This window comes from Setaria viridis, chromosome 3 (genome assembly GCF_005286985.2).
Source record: "Setaria viridis chromosome 3, Setaria_viridis_v4.0, whole genome shotgun sequence".
Taxonomy (NCBI): Eukaryota; Viridiplantae; Streptophyta; class Magnoliopsida; order Poales; family Poaceae; genus Setaria; species Setaria viridis.
The window spans coordinates 13,544,080-13,559,872 of NC_048265.2; the positions used below are offsets into that span (position 1 = coordinate 13,544,080).

The 15,793-nt window shown below is 46.4% G+C and overlaps 4 protein-coding genes across 4 annotated transcripts; all 4 read right to left on the reverse strand.

Moving 5' to 3' along the window:
* Positions 1–393: 393 nt before the first annotated feature.
* LOC117848078 (NADH dehydrogenase [ubiquinone] flavoprotein 2, mitochondrial) lies at positions 394–3,980 on the reverse strand. Its single transcript, XM_034729388.2, has 10 exons — positions 3,801–3,980; positions 3,645–3,722; positions 3,485–3,550; positions 2,950–3,066; positions 1,862–1,939; positions 1,667–1,772; positions 1,483–1,529; positions 1,193–1,270; positions 954–1,019; positions 394–844 (listed from the first exon to the last, which is right to left on the reverse strand). The coding sequence occupies exons 1-10, from the start codon at positions 3,897–3,899 to the stop codon at positions 737–739; spliced, it is 843 nt and encodes a 280-aa protein (XP_034585279.1). The 5' UTR covers positions 3,900–3,980; the 3' UTR covers positions 394–736.
* Positions 3,981–6,168: 2,188 nt separating this feature from the next.
* LOC117848524 (photosystem II reaction center W protein, chloroplastic) lies at positions 6,169–7,320 on the reverse strand. The gene is made up of 2 exons (XM_034729957.2): positions 6,878–7,320; positions 6,169–6,768 (listed from the first exon to the last, which is right to left on the reverse strand). Exons 1-2 carry the CDS (start codon positions 6,951–6,953, stop codon positions 6,443–6,445), a joined length of 402 nt encoding a protein of 133 aa, XP_034585848.1. The 5' UTR covers positions 6,954–7,320; the 3' UTR covers positions 6,169–6,442.
* Positions 7,321–7,464: 144 nt separating this feature from the next.
* On the reverse strand, positions 7,465–9,670 carry LOC117848523 (small ribosomal subunit protein uS19). The gene is made up of 4 exons (XM_034729956.2): positions 9,513–9,670; positions 9,256–9,410; positions 9,088–9,145; positions 7,465–7,907 (listed from the first exon to the last, which is right to left on the reverse strand). The coding sequence occupies exons 1-4, from the start codon at positions 9,513–9,515 to the stop codon at positions 7,659–7,661; spliced, it is 465 nt and encodes a 154-aa protein (XP_034585847.1). The 5' UTR covers positions 9,516–9,670; the 3' UTR covers positions 7,465–7,658.
* Positions 9,671–10,022: 352 nt separating this feature from the next.
* On the reverse strand, positions 10,023–14,851 carry LOC117848522 (calmodulin calcium-dependent NAD kinase). Its single transcript, XM_034729955.2, has 8 exons — positions 14,246–14,851; positions 13,367–13,590; positions 13,196–13,257; positions 11,966–12,187; positions 11,573–11,702; positions 10,932–11,263; positions 10,613–10,754; positions 10,023–10,420 (listed from the first exon to the last, which is right to left on the reverse strand). The coding sequence occupies exons 1-8, from the start codon at positions 14,352–14,354 to the stop codon at positions 10,157–10,159; spliced, it is 1,485 nt and encodes a 494-aa protein (XP_034585846.1). The 5' UTR covers positions 14,355–14,851; the 3' UTR covers positions 10,023–10,156.
* Between the last annotated feature and the right edge of the window lie 942 nt (positions 14,852–15,793).

Sequence of the window (15,793 nt, forward strand, 5' to 3'; positions counted from 1 at the left end):
GCACGCCTCTTTGAATTTTGTTTTATCGTTTGAGAAATTGAAAAATGGCTTTAACTCGAGAGCAATTTTTTTTTTGCCGAAATAAGTCTAGAGTAATTTGATTAGGAAAAGTTGAAATGTTTAGCATGAACAACGATTTCTGTTCCGATGAAAACGACATGGCCTAAGCTTTAGGTTATTGCTATCATGAGGTATGAGCCCATGCTAATTTTCAGAAAACCGACAACACGTCAATACAATCGTTGGAGCCGTGCAAGATAGTCGTCATATCCATATATCCCCGCTTCGTGCGCACCTACCACTGATTCCATTATTTGAAATCCACAATAGACATTCACACGAACACGCATCCATCATTGCAGAAAATTGAATATTGGTTTGCTAAATTCAAAATGCATCAAGGATATGGATATCATCTTTGAATGGACTAATAACACGATCTTGGTACAACAAAAATGAATGGCGCGATGGTCTGTTCTCCCAGCTATCCGGGGTTCAGCTCCTTCACCGGTTGCCAAAATACAAAGCATTTGCCACTGAACATCAGGTCAAAAACATCTTATTGTCTATCAATGGATCGTTCTGATGATGCAGAATAAAAGTTAGAAAAGCTTTCATTGATGAAACACAAGAAAGCTTCAGAATAAAAATAACACATCCCTTCCGCTGTTTGCAGTTTGCACACCTTACAGTGCGAGCCGACTTATTTTTGTGCTCGTAACGCTTCAAAGCAAACCTAGCAGGCATCTAGATCCCTGCATGGAGGAGGTTTCGGCTCTCCGTGCAATGTGGTGTTGCCTCCAGTGGGGCCACAGTTTTTCCGCTCTGGGTGCTGTGTGCCTCGCTGCAAAAGAAATTTTCATAGAAAAAACACATGTCAGGCCTTGATATACAAAAAATCAAACCAACAAAAAGCAGAGTAGAAATATCCAGTTAAGCTAGCTGGTACTTACAGGGGGAATTTCTCCTCTTCTCAGCATCTCAACAATCTCAACAACTCGTTTTGGAGTGAGGTCCTCCTGAAAACGAAGGGGAATGCAGAAAAAGAAGCTCAGAGTTATGGCACAGATATTTTTTTGTCAAATCCTCCAGCTAGCAAGAAACATTTTTTGTTTGCCATGTCATGTTCTGCTAGAAGTACTTCTGTTGCATGGTTTGAGCACATAACAGAATAACATGCAAATAGACTTACATAATAGTTGTATGTGTAACCCTCTGAACCTTTCGAGTAGTCAGCCACAGCAATCATGGGAGCATTCACACAGCAACCCTGCAAATGCAGTATAGACATGTGAATAAAAGTTGCATTCTAGTTCTCGAAAATAAAATAAAATAGAAGAATCTATTATAAATAGCTGGAATTTTTAAAAACATTCATCACCAACATATTATAGACTACTACTGCAGCTAAACATTTAAAGCACAACTAAAAAGAGCAATTTGAAGGCATCTGAAATAGCATTTCATAAATATTCACAATACCATGCACTCCATTTCTCCAACAGAAAATAAACCATCGCTGGTCACCTCTGCAAAGGCAAGAAAAATATCAACGATATTGCAGGGATAGCACGGGAAGCTCAGGCATAGAGGACAATTCTTGTGGTAACCAATCAGAAAGTAGCATGCTTAGTTAACAGGTTTAAAGTACTGTGAATAAACAAACCATTTCGTTTAACTCCAAGGTGCTCCAACAATGTCTCTTCGATTTCACATGAACCACGAATCATGCAAGGTGTAGTTCCACACACCAGAAGGTGGTACTTACCAACCTAAATGATACGAAAAAGCTCAAAAGTGTAACAGAGGTGCTAGTGGGGGCAACAATAAAAACGAAATAGGAATTGATGCATCAAGATACCTTAGTTCGATTAAACATTGTGTAAAATGTAGCAACTTCATATACTCTGATTGGCGCAACTTCAACGATTTTAGCAATCTGAAACAGCAGAGACAACATTGTCAGGAATACAGAAAAACACAGGAAGTTTTCCAAACACAGGGGAAACAGGAGAAAGGTAATCAGATAATAACACAGCTTGTCATAACATACAAGTGTGTAAGTGTAACATAACCACTTTTAATATTCCAACTATCCATATGCTATGAGCATAATTAAATATGAATATTTCTTAATTTTCTTTTTTGGGGAAAATAATTTTGAATTTTCTGTAGCATCAGCTGCATAAAAGATATAGTTACAGAAGGGATGTCAGCTGCCACTAAGGCAAAAAGGCTTGTTTTTGATTGGTCATTAACCCCCATTCTCCAATACTGCACTCAAATTAAGTCATCTAGTATCTGAGTAGCGTCTTTTTTTTTTCTTTGGACTAGCAATGCCAGAATAAAATTGTATTTATCAAATGGTGTTACATACAAATGTTGTCTAATCTACAAGATGTAACTCAGTTCTCCCTGTTTTCAGTACAGATCAGATTTGAACACTAAAGAAAACTCAGCTAACGTTACCTACTTGTAGAAGAAAGCAAATACATATCATAAGTGTCCGACCATCAATAACAATACTGAGTTGGCAGGAGTTGATTTAAATTTATAACAAGAGCTACAGTATCTCTTGCTAAGAGAAATGTATAATTGACTTATTGACACTGCACAACAGCACAAGTCATTACATAAACCTACCACCAGATATGCACATGCTATTTCTCTGTGCTACCTAGAGAAAGTTCAGTAAGTAAAATTCCTAAAGAACTGGACAGGATGAAGACTATCCTGGGTAGGATTAAAGGAAAAGCAGCTGTAACACGAAACCAGGGTCAATCAGGTAGTGTCTGCTGCACAGTTACAACTGAAATGCAACTCTAGTAAGCCCTTCAGTGAATGAAGGCCCGTAAAAAAGTTTGTCATCTTTTTTTTCAGATGGAACATAAGAAAACATACTGAAGGTAGTAAATAATAGGTTTTAACATAAAACATAGTAGAACTTACAGCATCCATGGCTGCAACTGGCACCCATCCACCATGCTGCTGCTGCGCAAGATCAAGCAGTGGAATAATACCTGATTGCTTGTAGTTGCTTGGATAGTGAGACAGTATCTCCTTGACCTGAATCCACATTGAAACATACAATTAAAACTCTAATTAAAATGTCCTGCTAACAAGGTTCATGCAACAACTATTAGCTGCATTCACTTCCTTCACTAAGCACAGTCTCAGGTCAAATACGACATTAAGCCCCATCCCTATATTACATTTGCCCATTGGTGAAGTGTCACATTACAAGGAAAGTTATCTCCCTTCTCATAACCAAAAATCAGCTCAAACTTCATCATTCTAGAGAGTCAACCAACGTAATAGCATCACCGTGCCACTGGAAATGCTATCCTTGCTACCACATCTGAGGCTCTGAGGATCCAAGCACAGGACTGAACAAAATCTGACATAATCACTCCAAACCTAGACAGCTGATCCTACTGAGTAGCGCTACACGCGAATCACAAACATCGGCATGGGCAGTAAGTACCTTCTTCATGTTCGCCTCCGAGAACTCCCATTTCATGTCCGGCTTGTTCTCCGGCGAATCAATGTGCTGCGACAACAATACAAAGCGTCAGGTCAGCTCAGCCCTCAACCACCAAACAGATCAGGCAAACGCAGGGGGTGCGGATCCGAGGAGTGCTCACGTAGTTAAGAGCCGTGGAGAAGGGCCTGGAGCTGGAGACGGAGCCCCTAGCGGCCGCAGCGTAGGACGAGGCGGCGATCTGGAAGGAGATCAGAAGATTAGTTTTGGGGGAAACGGTGAGGAGGAGAGAAGGGGGTAGGCGGAGGGGGGGACTAACCGGGGACGGAGCCAGGCGGCGGGCGGCGGCTTCCGACGCGGAGGAGGAGGCGAGGCCGAGGAGGCGGCGGGCCGCGAGGCGGGCGGCCGGCGGCAGCATGGTGGCGTGGCCGGCGGGGGAGGCGACGGGAGCGGGTGGTGGTGGAGGTATCGGCGTGTGGCCGCCTTGCGAAGCCTGCGAGGTAGGAGAAGAACGTCTCTCTCTGGCATCGCTAAGACACGAGCATTACGGGCTTGATGGGCCGGATCCAGCTTTCGGTCCAATTTGAACTTGGGCTTAAAGGCTAACCCGTGGTCCTTTTTGTGCGTGGGCAGCCCTTTACTCCTGATCGATTCCGCTCCATAACTTGTTTCCGCTGATTGGTGCCATTGACAGAGACCATGGCATCTTTTGAAGTTGTTTGGCATCTTGTTGTTGCTTGAAAGTTGGAACCTATTTTTCCAAAAAATTATTTCCCAAAATAAGGTATTAGGAGCTATACTAAAATTTTTTCCCAAAAACATATCAGTGCACAGCAGAACGCTAAAAACTATCCCAATAATTCAAAAAAGATCACGTCATCATAATTGAGCCTATTTACTTGGCCTGCCCACCTCCCGGTCCATGATACTAGGCACCTTCCTCCCCCTCTCAGAGTTTTGTTTGTGTGCTATTTGTAAATAATAACCGATGAAAATAAATGAGACACCTAGGTATTCTGTCTGCCAAAATCCTAGTGATGAAATACTCCCTGGATTATTTTTGTATGAGCTTTCTCATAGACCTGAAGGGTCTCTTGCATTGTTGCTATGGTTTTTAGAGTTCCAGTGCGTTGTTGCTATGTGACTTGAACAAAACCTTAATAAAGTGGGTCCGCAGGTTAGTTAGGTTCTGCATCATGCATCCGTTGTTTCCTCTATTGGCTTCTGCATCTTCCATCTTGCATTGGGCATTAGTGGCAACGGGAGCAATAGTAGGGTAGCAGATCGTTGACCTTGGAGAGATCCGAAATCTTGTTTCTAATACTCAACTGATTGCTTATCCGTGGCATTGGTTCTCAGTTTGCCGTGGCTCATTCGTGCTTTACATAAGACAATCCTCTGCGCTCTGGAGCTGTTGATGCTGCTAGGGTCGTTCTCGACGGCAGCAACCAGATAGACGTTGGGAGCAGCAGCAGTAGCGGCGCTGGGACTGGGTTCGAATCAGCCTCGCCCCGGCATCCCCTGGCGTCTGCGCTGGCACCACGTCAGAGACGATAGTGGCTGCGGCCGCTACAAGACCATCGTATGCTACCATGGGTTCGCAGCTCGCAGTCTTCGCGGACCATGCAACGGGAACGCTGCTGGTCTACGTGCTTGAGTCGCTATAGCACACCGCCGGCGTAGGGGACGTGCTTTGGGCCGGGAGGCGGGATGCTACACCGGAAACCAGCGCAAGTGTAACTGCGACGGCGGCCTGGACTACGCCATGCTTCGTGGCGACAGGGGTGCCGTGGGAGGCCGTGGTGGGTGGTGGGCCCAAGGATGGCGTGGGGCCGCCGCCGGGTTGGTCACGAGGAGCAAAGGCGCAGGCGTCGCAGCGGAGGCTATGGCGTCTCGGAATCGATTTGGGATTGGCGGTTGGCTCAATCTCGATTACGGGAGGGGCGCTTTCCAGCTCACAGATGGAGCAGCCGGTGCGCGGGGCGGCGCGCGGTGACCGATGCCTTGGTGCGCGCGCCCAGGAAAAAAAACGCGCGCGGCAGGGGTGGGGCGGGATTAGGGAGGACCGGGGCGTTGCGAATATTTACGCGGCAAGGGGTGTTTTTTTCACGTCGCCAATCTTTTAGGAAGTTTTAGGTGGACAGTTGGAGTTTTTTTTTTCTTTTATTCCCTAAAGAAGGTATTGGGGTCTTTTCGAGTTGCTCTTAGTTATCTGAAAATGTAAGCATGAACCGCGTAGCGGCTGGAAGTTTCAATAATGTTTTTCAGTCGATTTTTTGGTGATTATTGTATGCAATCTCTTTGCGATTTTTAGTGGTGTAAACATCTGCATTTGATTATCGGCACGCGCTTTGTTGATCAGTGATCCCCTAAATTTTGTTACACTCCCTCCGGTGACTATCAAGTATCAATTGACGTTCAGACAACAAAAGAGTAACTTGCAATAAGTTGCCTGAAACGTCTACTATTTCCGATGAAGTAATATATTTTATCATATCATCTGTAGAATGGCCGAATTCTGCTATGATGTTTTCCTATGTGCCAACTCTGCTTCATGTTAGCATTGGCAACATTAACAATGTTCTCATAGTTAATCTGAAACATCAAGACTATAAACGTGAACTAGAGTTCAGTTTCCATATGGTCCTATAGAATATTCTTCTCCCATACACAACAAACAAATCAGATGCTAAAAATGCCACGCATGACACTGCCACAGTGCTATCAAATTTCATACAGTACAGCATGTGCACACAGCATCTTTCATGCAATCTCAAACCACCACAAACCAACTATACTAAGTACTCTTCATTACCATCTCAGACGCAACAGCTCAGTTACAGTCGCATACAGCCATGTCTTCAGTTGCAGACTTGCAGTTGCAGTTGCACCCACAGGTCGAACTCACACAGAGGTCAAGCTGAACAAAACAGCTAGTAGAAATCAAGAGGATTTCACAAATCACAGGGAGAGGCCGCCGGACTCCTCGTCCTCGTCGAGCGTGGAGGTGTAGACGGTGTAGAGGGACCAGATGAGGCCAAACACGCCCAGCAGGATCCACCCCAGCAGGTTGTTGCTCAAGCCCAGGCTGAGCCCGGTGCCTTCCGTCGACATCCGCTCGTCCACCAGCGCCAGCGCCGGCGACGACGTCGTCATCGCGCTCGCCACGGCCAGCAGGGACGACGCGCCGGCGGCCGGAGCCGCCGCCCCCTTGCCGCTGCCGTCCTGCTGCCTCGAGCAGGCGCTGCACCGCACCTTGTCGGCTCTCGCTCTCAGCTGAGGCAGCCCTGCAGTTTGCACAGCAGCCTCCCTCATGTCAAGAGACGCCTTACACGCCGCGGCCAGATGGCTGCCGGCCTTCTGGCACCAGATCTCGAAGATGATGGATGAGCTTACCGTGAGCCTGAGCTGGCCTGGCCACGGAGGCACCAGCGAAGAGGGCGGCGGATCCAGCGGCGCTGATGGTTGCCATTGCTCTCACTCGCGAGGTCTGGTGTCTGGGCGTGGTTCTAGATGGAACAGGTGACAAGTGGAGAGTGAGCTTCTTGGTGGTGTTATTCTCCAGGCGTCCAGCCGAATTGCTGCCGCTCAAAGTGTGGCTGCCGAAGGCTCGGTCATCCTTGTGCACATGGCATATCTTTCTGGAGCGAATGGGAGATGGCCACGAATACCCGGCGATTCCCACAGGAAAATAAGCAGGCGTCAACACAGCCACGTCAGCTTACCCGGCGACTCCTGACTACCAGCTCAGATACAGCAAATATAAACAAGGTGCAGCAGCAGCACTACGGGACTACGGCAAGTATATGTTCCAGAAGTCCATAACATGCATGATATTGGTACCACTCTAAAAAAAAGGAGCATGCATGATAGCAAATTTGCTGCCCAGCTGAATGAATGGGCCAGGCAGATTGCATGTTATGGAATTGACAGGTGCGACACAACGATGACAGCGAAGTCGCAGAAAGACAATGGGGAGGGAATTGCACCATAGACAACATATCTCCACTTTCAATTTGAATACAGAAATTGCGCTCAGGTTCTCACAACTCCACTGAAAAACCAGAATTCATTGTTTGACAAACTTTCCTCAGGCAAAACACTAAGTGCTAAGGAACAAAGTCTTATCTGATAATAGATAACAGCAGGCCCAGAGATGAGCATGCCCTGGGATCCTTCACTTGAGAGGGATGAACCTAGAGGAGTGGGTGGCACCGATACCGGGCCTTCCGTGCTTGACAGGCTTGTAGCTGATGGAGAATTCAGCAAGGTAGTGCCCAATCATCTCAGGCTTGATCTCAACCTGGTTGAAGGTCTTCCCGTTGTACACTCCAATTATGCTGCCTATCATCTCTGGCACAATGATCATGTTGCGCAGATGGGTCCTGACAGGCTCAGGCTTCTCACCAGCAGGTGCTTCCTTTTTCTGTACATATACAGAAAACAAAGAATGGGTTAATGGCTTAGCCTTATGATCCCAAAGCAATAGCGCACAATACAAAATGCAACAGTGTCAATAGCATAATTTTTACACTTCATGGCAATAATTTAGAAATGGTCAGTATAAACTGAGAAAACTCTACCAAATTATCTTCTCGATCAAATGGAATCAAAATCTGTAGACAAATGCATTCTCAAGTCTCAATGATTATTTATACAAGCCCTATACTAATTGATATGGGTAAAATAAGAGCATACACACACTAATTAGAAATATCATTGCCATAATTAGGGTGCTCCGTAGAGATGGCTGCTGCAGCGCTGCGGCTGCAGCTGCAACAGCCAAGTGAGCGGCCTGAGGCTGAGCTGTGGGCCTGATGTCCCGTGCAGCTGCAGCTGCTTGTGCAGCCAGCACAAACGAAGAGTCCGAATATTCCTTATGAGAGGTGTAAGAAGTTAATGAACTAGACAGACTATTCTGAACTACTCTATAGCTTGAGCTCCATTAGACTACTCCGTAATACACATTCCAAGGACCGGTAACAAAGTCATCATCTGCGGATTGGCAGCACAGCGTAACTTTCAAGGTCGAACTAACATTTCGGCTACATCAACAACCAAACATACCATACATTTGAATTTCACAGCTGATAAATTGGTATGTGCTTATAGCATGTGTGTTCAATGAACAGCAGAGTCTTCTGTTCAACAAATAATGACTCCATTTCAAACAGTAATTTTATTGTGTTAAAGTTCAGATGTAGCAGTTTTGCAGAGAAGCTATCAAGCATTGCATGACAGAATACATTCAGTTAGCTGAACTTTCAGCCATTTCCTATTACGGAATGTAACAATGTGTGCTGCAAAATTATTGATACACCTCCAAATTAATCATCTATACTACTCGTCTGAAGCAGAGTATTTTGCCAGAAAATCAGAAGTGAAAAATAAACATCGTGCTTATGAGCCAAACATATGGCCATTATTCGCATCTGAAACTACATCCCAAAGAAACTACAAACGGATGAGCTGCTATATGCAATCAACACCAAGACTACAGAAACTGCAAATTCTAGCATCCCAGCATCAAAATTTACAGAAGGTAATGAGTACGATAACCAAGCAATCAGCAAAACTAAATCGTGGAGAGGCAGAGACTGCATTACCGCCTTGCGCAGCCTCTTGATGAGAGCCATCGGCTTCCTCTTCAGGCCCCTCTGGAACCTAAATCCATACAAAAACACAAACGGAGTCAGAACATTGATCAAACAATCTATCCGCCAGCACCGAATCCCATAACCAAAGCACCATTTCCTGCCGCATCTGGCACCTACCTTCTGCGGGCGCGGGCGGGGAAGAGCTGGACGAGGTCGTCGGTGGACATGTCGAGGAGGGCGTCGAGGTCCACCCCGCGGTAGCTGTACTTGCGGAACGTCCTCTTCTTGGGCTGCCCCGCGGCGGCGACCTCCGTATCGACGTCAACGTCCGCCTGCGAGACACCACCACGCGGGCAAAGGGGTTAGTTACCTCAGCGACGGCGAAATGCGTTGGTGTCCGGGATTCGAGGAGTGTGAGAGCTGTGGCCACTCACCATGGCTGCGGCTGGTTGCAGGATAGGCTGCAGGGGAAGACGAAGCGCGGCGGGGCGGTGGAGGCGGAGGCGGCGGCGGTGGCGGTGGCGGTGGCGGCGGCTCTAGGGTTTGGAAAGGATGGCGAACGAATGTGGCCGCGGGTATTTTAGGTACTCAGCTATCTAAACTGGGCCGTCAGAGGCCCACAATGGTGTGGATAAAAGGAAGGAGCCCGCGCGCGCCTTGGAGAGGCTGCGGACGGAGCGGGCCGGAAGTGAGAAGAACGACGCAGTGCTAAGTTTTTTCTTTTTTGAAAATAATTCATGCCAAGTGCCAACACGGTTGGGTCTCAAAAAAAAAAAAGTGCCAACACGGTTCCTCTGCGACTATGCAAAAAATAAGTTTGCGGCGCAAACACATCAATCCTTGAGATTTGCAAATTGCCATCATGAGAGATCTTATTGTTTTTTTTTTCAAAACACAGTAAAGACACTCACGCGTTTAATATGGAAATCAGTTTGGATAACTAGTTCGGAGGAATCACTGCATGATTATTTTCAAGGGTCAAATTCCGATGTTTGAAAAGAAGCCAAAAATTATAGGCTCCCTCCACAATCAAGTTTACATGGACTGCGACTTCTTTTTTCTTGGGATGGTACGCCAGTCAGCCAGCGGCTACAGCAATGCGGGTCTGAAAGCGCGCCTCGCCCTTCTCGATGGCAGCCTTGAGCTCCCGCTGCGTCGGTGCCCTCGACGGCGACATGACCAGGTCTTGCCACACTGATGACGAGCCGCCGGTCGGTTGGCCGTCGGCGTACAGCTCGTGGACGCAGTCGGCCTCCTCGTTCAAGCTGCTCACTCTCTCTAAGCAGCCGATCTCTTCAGGATCCACCAGCAAATTGCTCCCGCCATCCTTCCATCCTATCAACTGCATCACGGGATCGGCTTTCAGCAAACGTGATAATAATAGTAGTGGAAGTAGGAGGCGGCATGCTTGAAACACAAGGGCATGCTGCAGGCATTTGACTATTCCATGTAAAATGCCTGTAAAATTTCTTGTGAAATTCATGTGCCCAGAAATGGTTCGGTTTAATCATGTTAGTCTGCCATTTTAGTTTACCTTAGCAGAACCCAAGGTGTTGGTGCTGTAGAGCCTTGCATTGTCAACAAGGCTGCAGTAGCTTCTGAAAGCGGTAGCAAATCGCTTGTGAGACTGCAGCTGTGACTTCACCCTCACTGCTCTACCGGTGATTACAGCTCTCCTGCAAATTGTGAACTTTTATTAGCGCACAGTGTCTGAATGCAGGTAGTAGGCAACGTTTCCTGAGATGACTGTTTCAATGTGAGATATTCAGAGCTCAATGCATGGCAATGCCTGAATGGGCAGAATGTTATTGATATAGTCGCTAATGTTGGCATGGATAAGCTATGAGCTGCACCTGATTCCCCTGACAACTGCTAGATAGGCATCGCAGACCACACCCACGAGCTCGATCCGGTAAGGCTTCCTTCCTGTTGCCTCGTTCTCCTCTTCAGTACTAGAATCCTCAGCCTCAACCGGCTCCCAGTACTCCTCGGTTATCGTCCCATCATCGCTGACCTTGTAGCCGCGTCCCATGCGGTACCGCTGCCTGTGCACGTCCCTGGCCATGGCAATTGTTTGCTCCACGAATGGCTCCCAGGACAGAGTGCCATCCATGATCACATCCCGGCCTTCGTTGAGGGCAGTGACAAGGAGCGAGGAGGCCGCGTCCAATGATGACTGGTGCACCTGCATCGTCATTATGGGTCATTGAGGCCTAATTTTCAGTCAGAACATCTGTACAATATAGAACTGTAAGATCATGATGTTTAGAGATATATATTGATCTGGAAACTAGCCGTAGTTTGGACTGGTTACTTGTTTCAGGTTTTCAGTATGCTTGCAATTTGCACACAAGGTTGGGGTTTCTTTGAAAGTCTGAACCATCACAACATTGAATGTTGCAATGTTATGCATTTTGACTTGTTAGCTAGTGAGCTATAATGCATACTCACGATAATTATTTTATTGATAGCGGATATGGTAAAAACTATTTACCAGCTCTGCCGTCCGCAGCATGTCATTGTGATGGCCTCTAGAGCTAATGGCTCGGTAGATTACATCGGTTTCCTTGAATGCATCTGCCTCCACCACCACTGAATTCGCTGATGCTCCAGACCAAAATGCTCTGCAAATCAAGAAATGCATACCAGGACGATCAACATATATCCAGATAGTATCGTATAAGGTGTGCTCTGTCTATTTTAACTGCTACAATTGATTTGGTGAAATTCACCAGGATTGTTTTTTCCCCTTCTCAATTAATTCTAACAACAATCATCTTTCCTACATCAACATGTTTTTATTTTTCATGAAACTGGAAAGGTAAGACTATCAACACAGTTTAAAGGGAAATGAACAGAAATTAAATAGTAGAAATGGTAAACTTACTCCTTGAGGATATCTTTAAGTACAGTGCTCTTGCCGGCTCCCATCCCACCACCCATCAGGAGTAAAACCGGGCTGCGGTTGCAGTGCGCTACCGGGACCATCACATCATTCCGTGGCGAATCATCACGGCTAGATGGTCCTATGGCCTTCAGTTCCTCAACCAGTGTGGAGAAAAACCTAGTGACCTTCAAGCTTCTTGTCACCCTCTCAAATCTCTGTTCCCTATGTTCAGTGGAGGACCAATACATAATCATTAGTGTGGGTGGAACAACAGTCGTCTTATTGTGTAGTTTAAAGTTTAAAAAAACAGGAACGGGTCAGTTAATTATGCATGCCTTTTCATAAAGAACAACCATCGATGAACTAAATTCTAAGTATTTCCTCGATTAGAATTCCTTGTATGGGAATTCCACAACCGCAGAACATAAATGCTACAGCAAATGGACACAATGAGCAGCACACATTTCCTGTATACCTATTTACTTCTATGCCTGAATCCAACCAGTCTTATATCCAGTCTTACACCTATTTACTTCTATGCCTGGACACAATAGACTCTTTGCATGTTTTGGTGAGAGATTCAATGCCTGAATCCAACCAGTCTTATATCCAGTAGCACACTTCAATTTTTGAACAAATATGCTCTCATTAAATTGTTGTGTCACTTCGACAAATACACTATCAATTATTGCTTTTATGTTTAGAAACGGGAATTGCATAATTAACCATCAATTATTTTGAGTCATGACAAAACATCTCTAATCAGAAATGTACATTGGACATAAAAGTTCTTAACATCTGATTACATGCGAATTCAGAAGATGTAGTTTCTGTTGAAGTGTCCATTTGCAATCTGAATATGATCTAGCACCGCATTAGTGTAGTACTGGTAGCTTATTATTTGGTCAGATGAGAGATAAGATACAGCATACAGGTCAACAGAATAAATAATAAGGTGCAAGCAACTAGTACATCAAGGAACGTGATCAAACATTAACAATTAAGGAGAGATTCTCAGAACATAAAGTATCGATGAATTTTCATTAATGACACTCCAATCAAGAGATCACATGGTTTAACTAATACGTAAGGTTGAAGACTTGAAGTAGAAAGTGCTTGTACTAAAAGTAATCAAGGAGAATTTGGAACTTAAAGTGAAAAGAGTGAATGAACATAAGCAGTATAATATCAGCCACTTAGCAACCAGGTAGCATGAGGGTGGATACTCACCTGGTGGCCTCTAACACCATGTTCTTGAACCTTCTTTTGGTCACACCTTCCACAGTGAGAACCTGTCGAGATCATTACTATATCAATATAGAAAAGATAGTGTAAGGAGAGTTTAACTAGGACTAGGAGACAATAGGCGGTAAACTTCAAAAGTCATTGTACTCCCTTCACCTGGGTAATTATGTAAGTTGCATAGTTCCAATGGAAGGAGAAGTAGCCAAGTATACACTTGTCGAGTTCCTCGATAAACTTCACAATCAGGGGGTCAGGGTCCCCGCTATTTTGGAAGAATGCAAAAATATTGTCTTCATAGCCCTTATTCTTCCTCAGGTAATCGTAAGCTAGTGTGCACAGGTGGGGGCATTCATTGACATCGTCAAATCCAATTTGCCTAGCTGAAAAAGAAGCAGAATTTCCTCATCGACGCAAACATGGCAAGAGTGGGGGGAACCGTGCAGGCCCCAAGACCACAACGGTAACTAGTCAATCACAGGTCTTAAATCGGCATATAGCACGAAATGTGCAAAAGTACAACAAGAACCAGTCAATCACAAAGAATAAGTGGCATATGGAATCTAGATCTTGAGTGTGGCGTGCAAGCATTAGAACCATAATTTCGTATAAGCAAGTTGGCTCTACACAAATCTCTCCACGGCACCTAATAATTTATGCCAACCCTGATGCTTCTGCACTGGTATTCCGAGCTGTATCCTTATATCTTGGGTCGGGCAAAGTAAACAAAACAAATAGAAATGCGAACCCCGACGAGTTACCCCAGTTATTAGCCTGATGAACTGGGTCAGTTCTATCACTGTTCACTAGCACCAACGATGATTGCTTTAGAGTAAATTGACATCCGAACAGTACCCCATGAGGCCATGAGTCAAAAACTCAAAACTGGAACCCAAAGCTGATGGTTCTCCCGACGTTACGGATGGAACGCAAATCTTACTTTTACCACACGCAATTCAAGTCGCAGAGCCAATCCATAGAATCCGGATGCTACCATCAGCAACAGAAAGGAAGCGGGAGCAGATTTGGGGGCCGTACCGACGTAATGCGAGAACCTCTCGAGCTCCTGGACGCGGCTGGAGGGCGACACCAGCAGCCGCGGCGACAGCAGCTCCGCCGCGGAGCCCGCCGCCCCGTCGTCCCTCATGCCGGCGCCCCTGCTCCCTCCCTCCCACCCTCTCGCACCCGGTAGGCAGGCAGGCACCAGGCAGCGTCAGGCGGCCGAGCGCGTGCGGGGCGACGACGACGCCAGGCGAGGTGACGCGGTGCGCAGGCCTGCCGCTGCCAGGACCATGCTGCGGTGTCGGCGTCAGCAGAGGTGAAGAATGGGGTTCGGCCGACGGGGCACCGACCGACAGCTCCTCAAGCGAGGGGCGCGCGGAGGAGTGTGACAGTGGCGTGGCCGAGTACCCCACGGAATCCGCTCCACGTCCAGTCCACGGACGCTTGCGCGGCGGGAACGGCGGCGACTGTGGACTGGCACGGCGCGGGGGCGATCGCTGAAAAGTAGGCGAGGGGCGCTGCGCGACGCGAGGCGGAGGCGGCGGGCGGATTGAAGGGGGGGGTGGACGGGTCGCTCGTGGACCTCGCTGCCTCGCTTCCGCGCACGCGCGGCCGGTGGGTGGAGGGTGGCGATGGCAGGATCGCAAAGCGCCAACGGTCAACGGCGCGCACCCCTATCTGCTCGACGAGTTCAAGGGATGCACCCATCCACGCCTGTTTTCGGATCGAGGTGGGGGGCCAGGTGGCCACGTTATCTGCTCTTACTGTTCACCGGTGAGATCGCCACCGTGCCGGGACCGGGATGTCAAGCGGATGATGACGTTGATGGCGGCGGCGCGGCTTATTCGAGCTGGGGCCTTGTTTCAGTCCGTGACGGCGTGCCGGTCCGATTTTAGTAACGACGTTGACGTTTATGCAGCTTTTAGCCATGCCTTTTCTTTTTAAGAACGGAAAGAATGAGCCAGGTTTTCTTTTACCCAGTATTCATTCCTCTCCTTTTTTTTAAAGAATATTCATTCCTCTCCTTCCTTGTTCGAGGAGGTGAGGCTAATCAGGAGGACTAAACATGAATTAATTATAAAATTAGACTAATCAGGAGGACTAAACATGAATTAATTATAAAATTAATTACACATATGGAGGTTAATTCGCGAGACGAATCTATTAAGTCTAATTAATTCATGATTAGTACATGTTTACTACGAACTAATTAGACTTAATAGATTCGTATCGTGAATTAACCTCCCCTATGCAATTGGTTTTGTAATTAATCTACTCCCTCCATCCCAAATTATAAGTCGCTTTAACTTTTTTGATACATCTACTTTGCTATGTATATAGATATAACAATATATCTAGATGCATAACAAAGTAGATGTACCAAAAAAGTTAAAGCGACTTATAATTTGGGATGGAGGGAGTACGTTTCATACTCCTCTAATTAGTATCTAATTATTCGACCTAATTAGACCCTGTTTGGCATGGCTCCAACTCCGAGTGGAGCTGCTCCACTCCAGAACTCCACATGGAGCCAGCTCCGCTCCAAAACTCCAGAACAAAAATGAGGTGTTTGGCTAGATGGGT

Coding starts and splice junctions, on each gene's coding strand:
- LOC117848078 (XM_034729388.2), bottom strand. CDS start 3,899: ATGCTGCCGCCGGCCGCCCGCCTCGCGGCCCGCCGCCTCCTCGGCCTC. Junction 3,551..3,644: donor TCTCCACGGCTCTTAACTAC/GTGAGCACTCCT, acceptor TTGTTGTCGCAG/CACATTGATTCGCCGGAGAA. Junction 1,271..1,482: donor TTGGAGAAATGGAGTGCATG/GTATTGTGAATA, acceptor CTGCATTTGCAG/GGTTGCTGTGTGAATGCTCC.
- LOC117848524 (XM_034729957.2), bottom strand. CDS start 6,953: ATGGCAACCATCAGCGCCGCTGGATCCGCCGCCCTCTTCGCTGGTGCC. Junction 6,769..6,877: donor CAGGCCAGCTCAGGCTCACG/GTAAGCTCATCC, acceptor TGCAAACTGCAG/GGCTGCCTCAGCTGAGAGCG.
- LOC117848522 (XM_034729955.2), bottom strand. CDS start 14,354: ATGAGGGACGACGGGGCGGCGGGCTCCGCGGCGGAGCTGCTGTCGCCG. Junction 13,591..14,245: donor GAGGTTCTCGCATTACGTCG/GTACGGCCCCCA, acceptor CTTCTTTTTCAG/CTAGGCAAATTGGATTTGAC. Junction 10,421..10,612: donor ACACCTTGGGTTCTGCTAAG/GTAAACTAAAAT, acceptor CCCGTGATGCAG/TTGATAGGATGGAAGGATGG.
- LOC117848523 (XM_034729956.2), bottom strand. Junction 9,146..9,255: donor CCCGCCCGCGCCCGCAGAAG/GTAGGTGCCAGA, acceptor GTATGGATTTAG/GTTCCAGAGGGGCCTGAAGA. Junction 7,908..9,087: donor TCAAGAGGCTGCGCAAGGCG/GTAATGCAGTCT, acceptor GTATATGTACAG/AAAAAGGAAGCACCTGCTGG.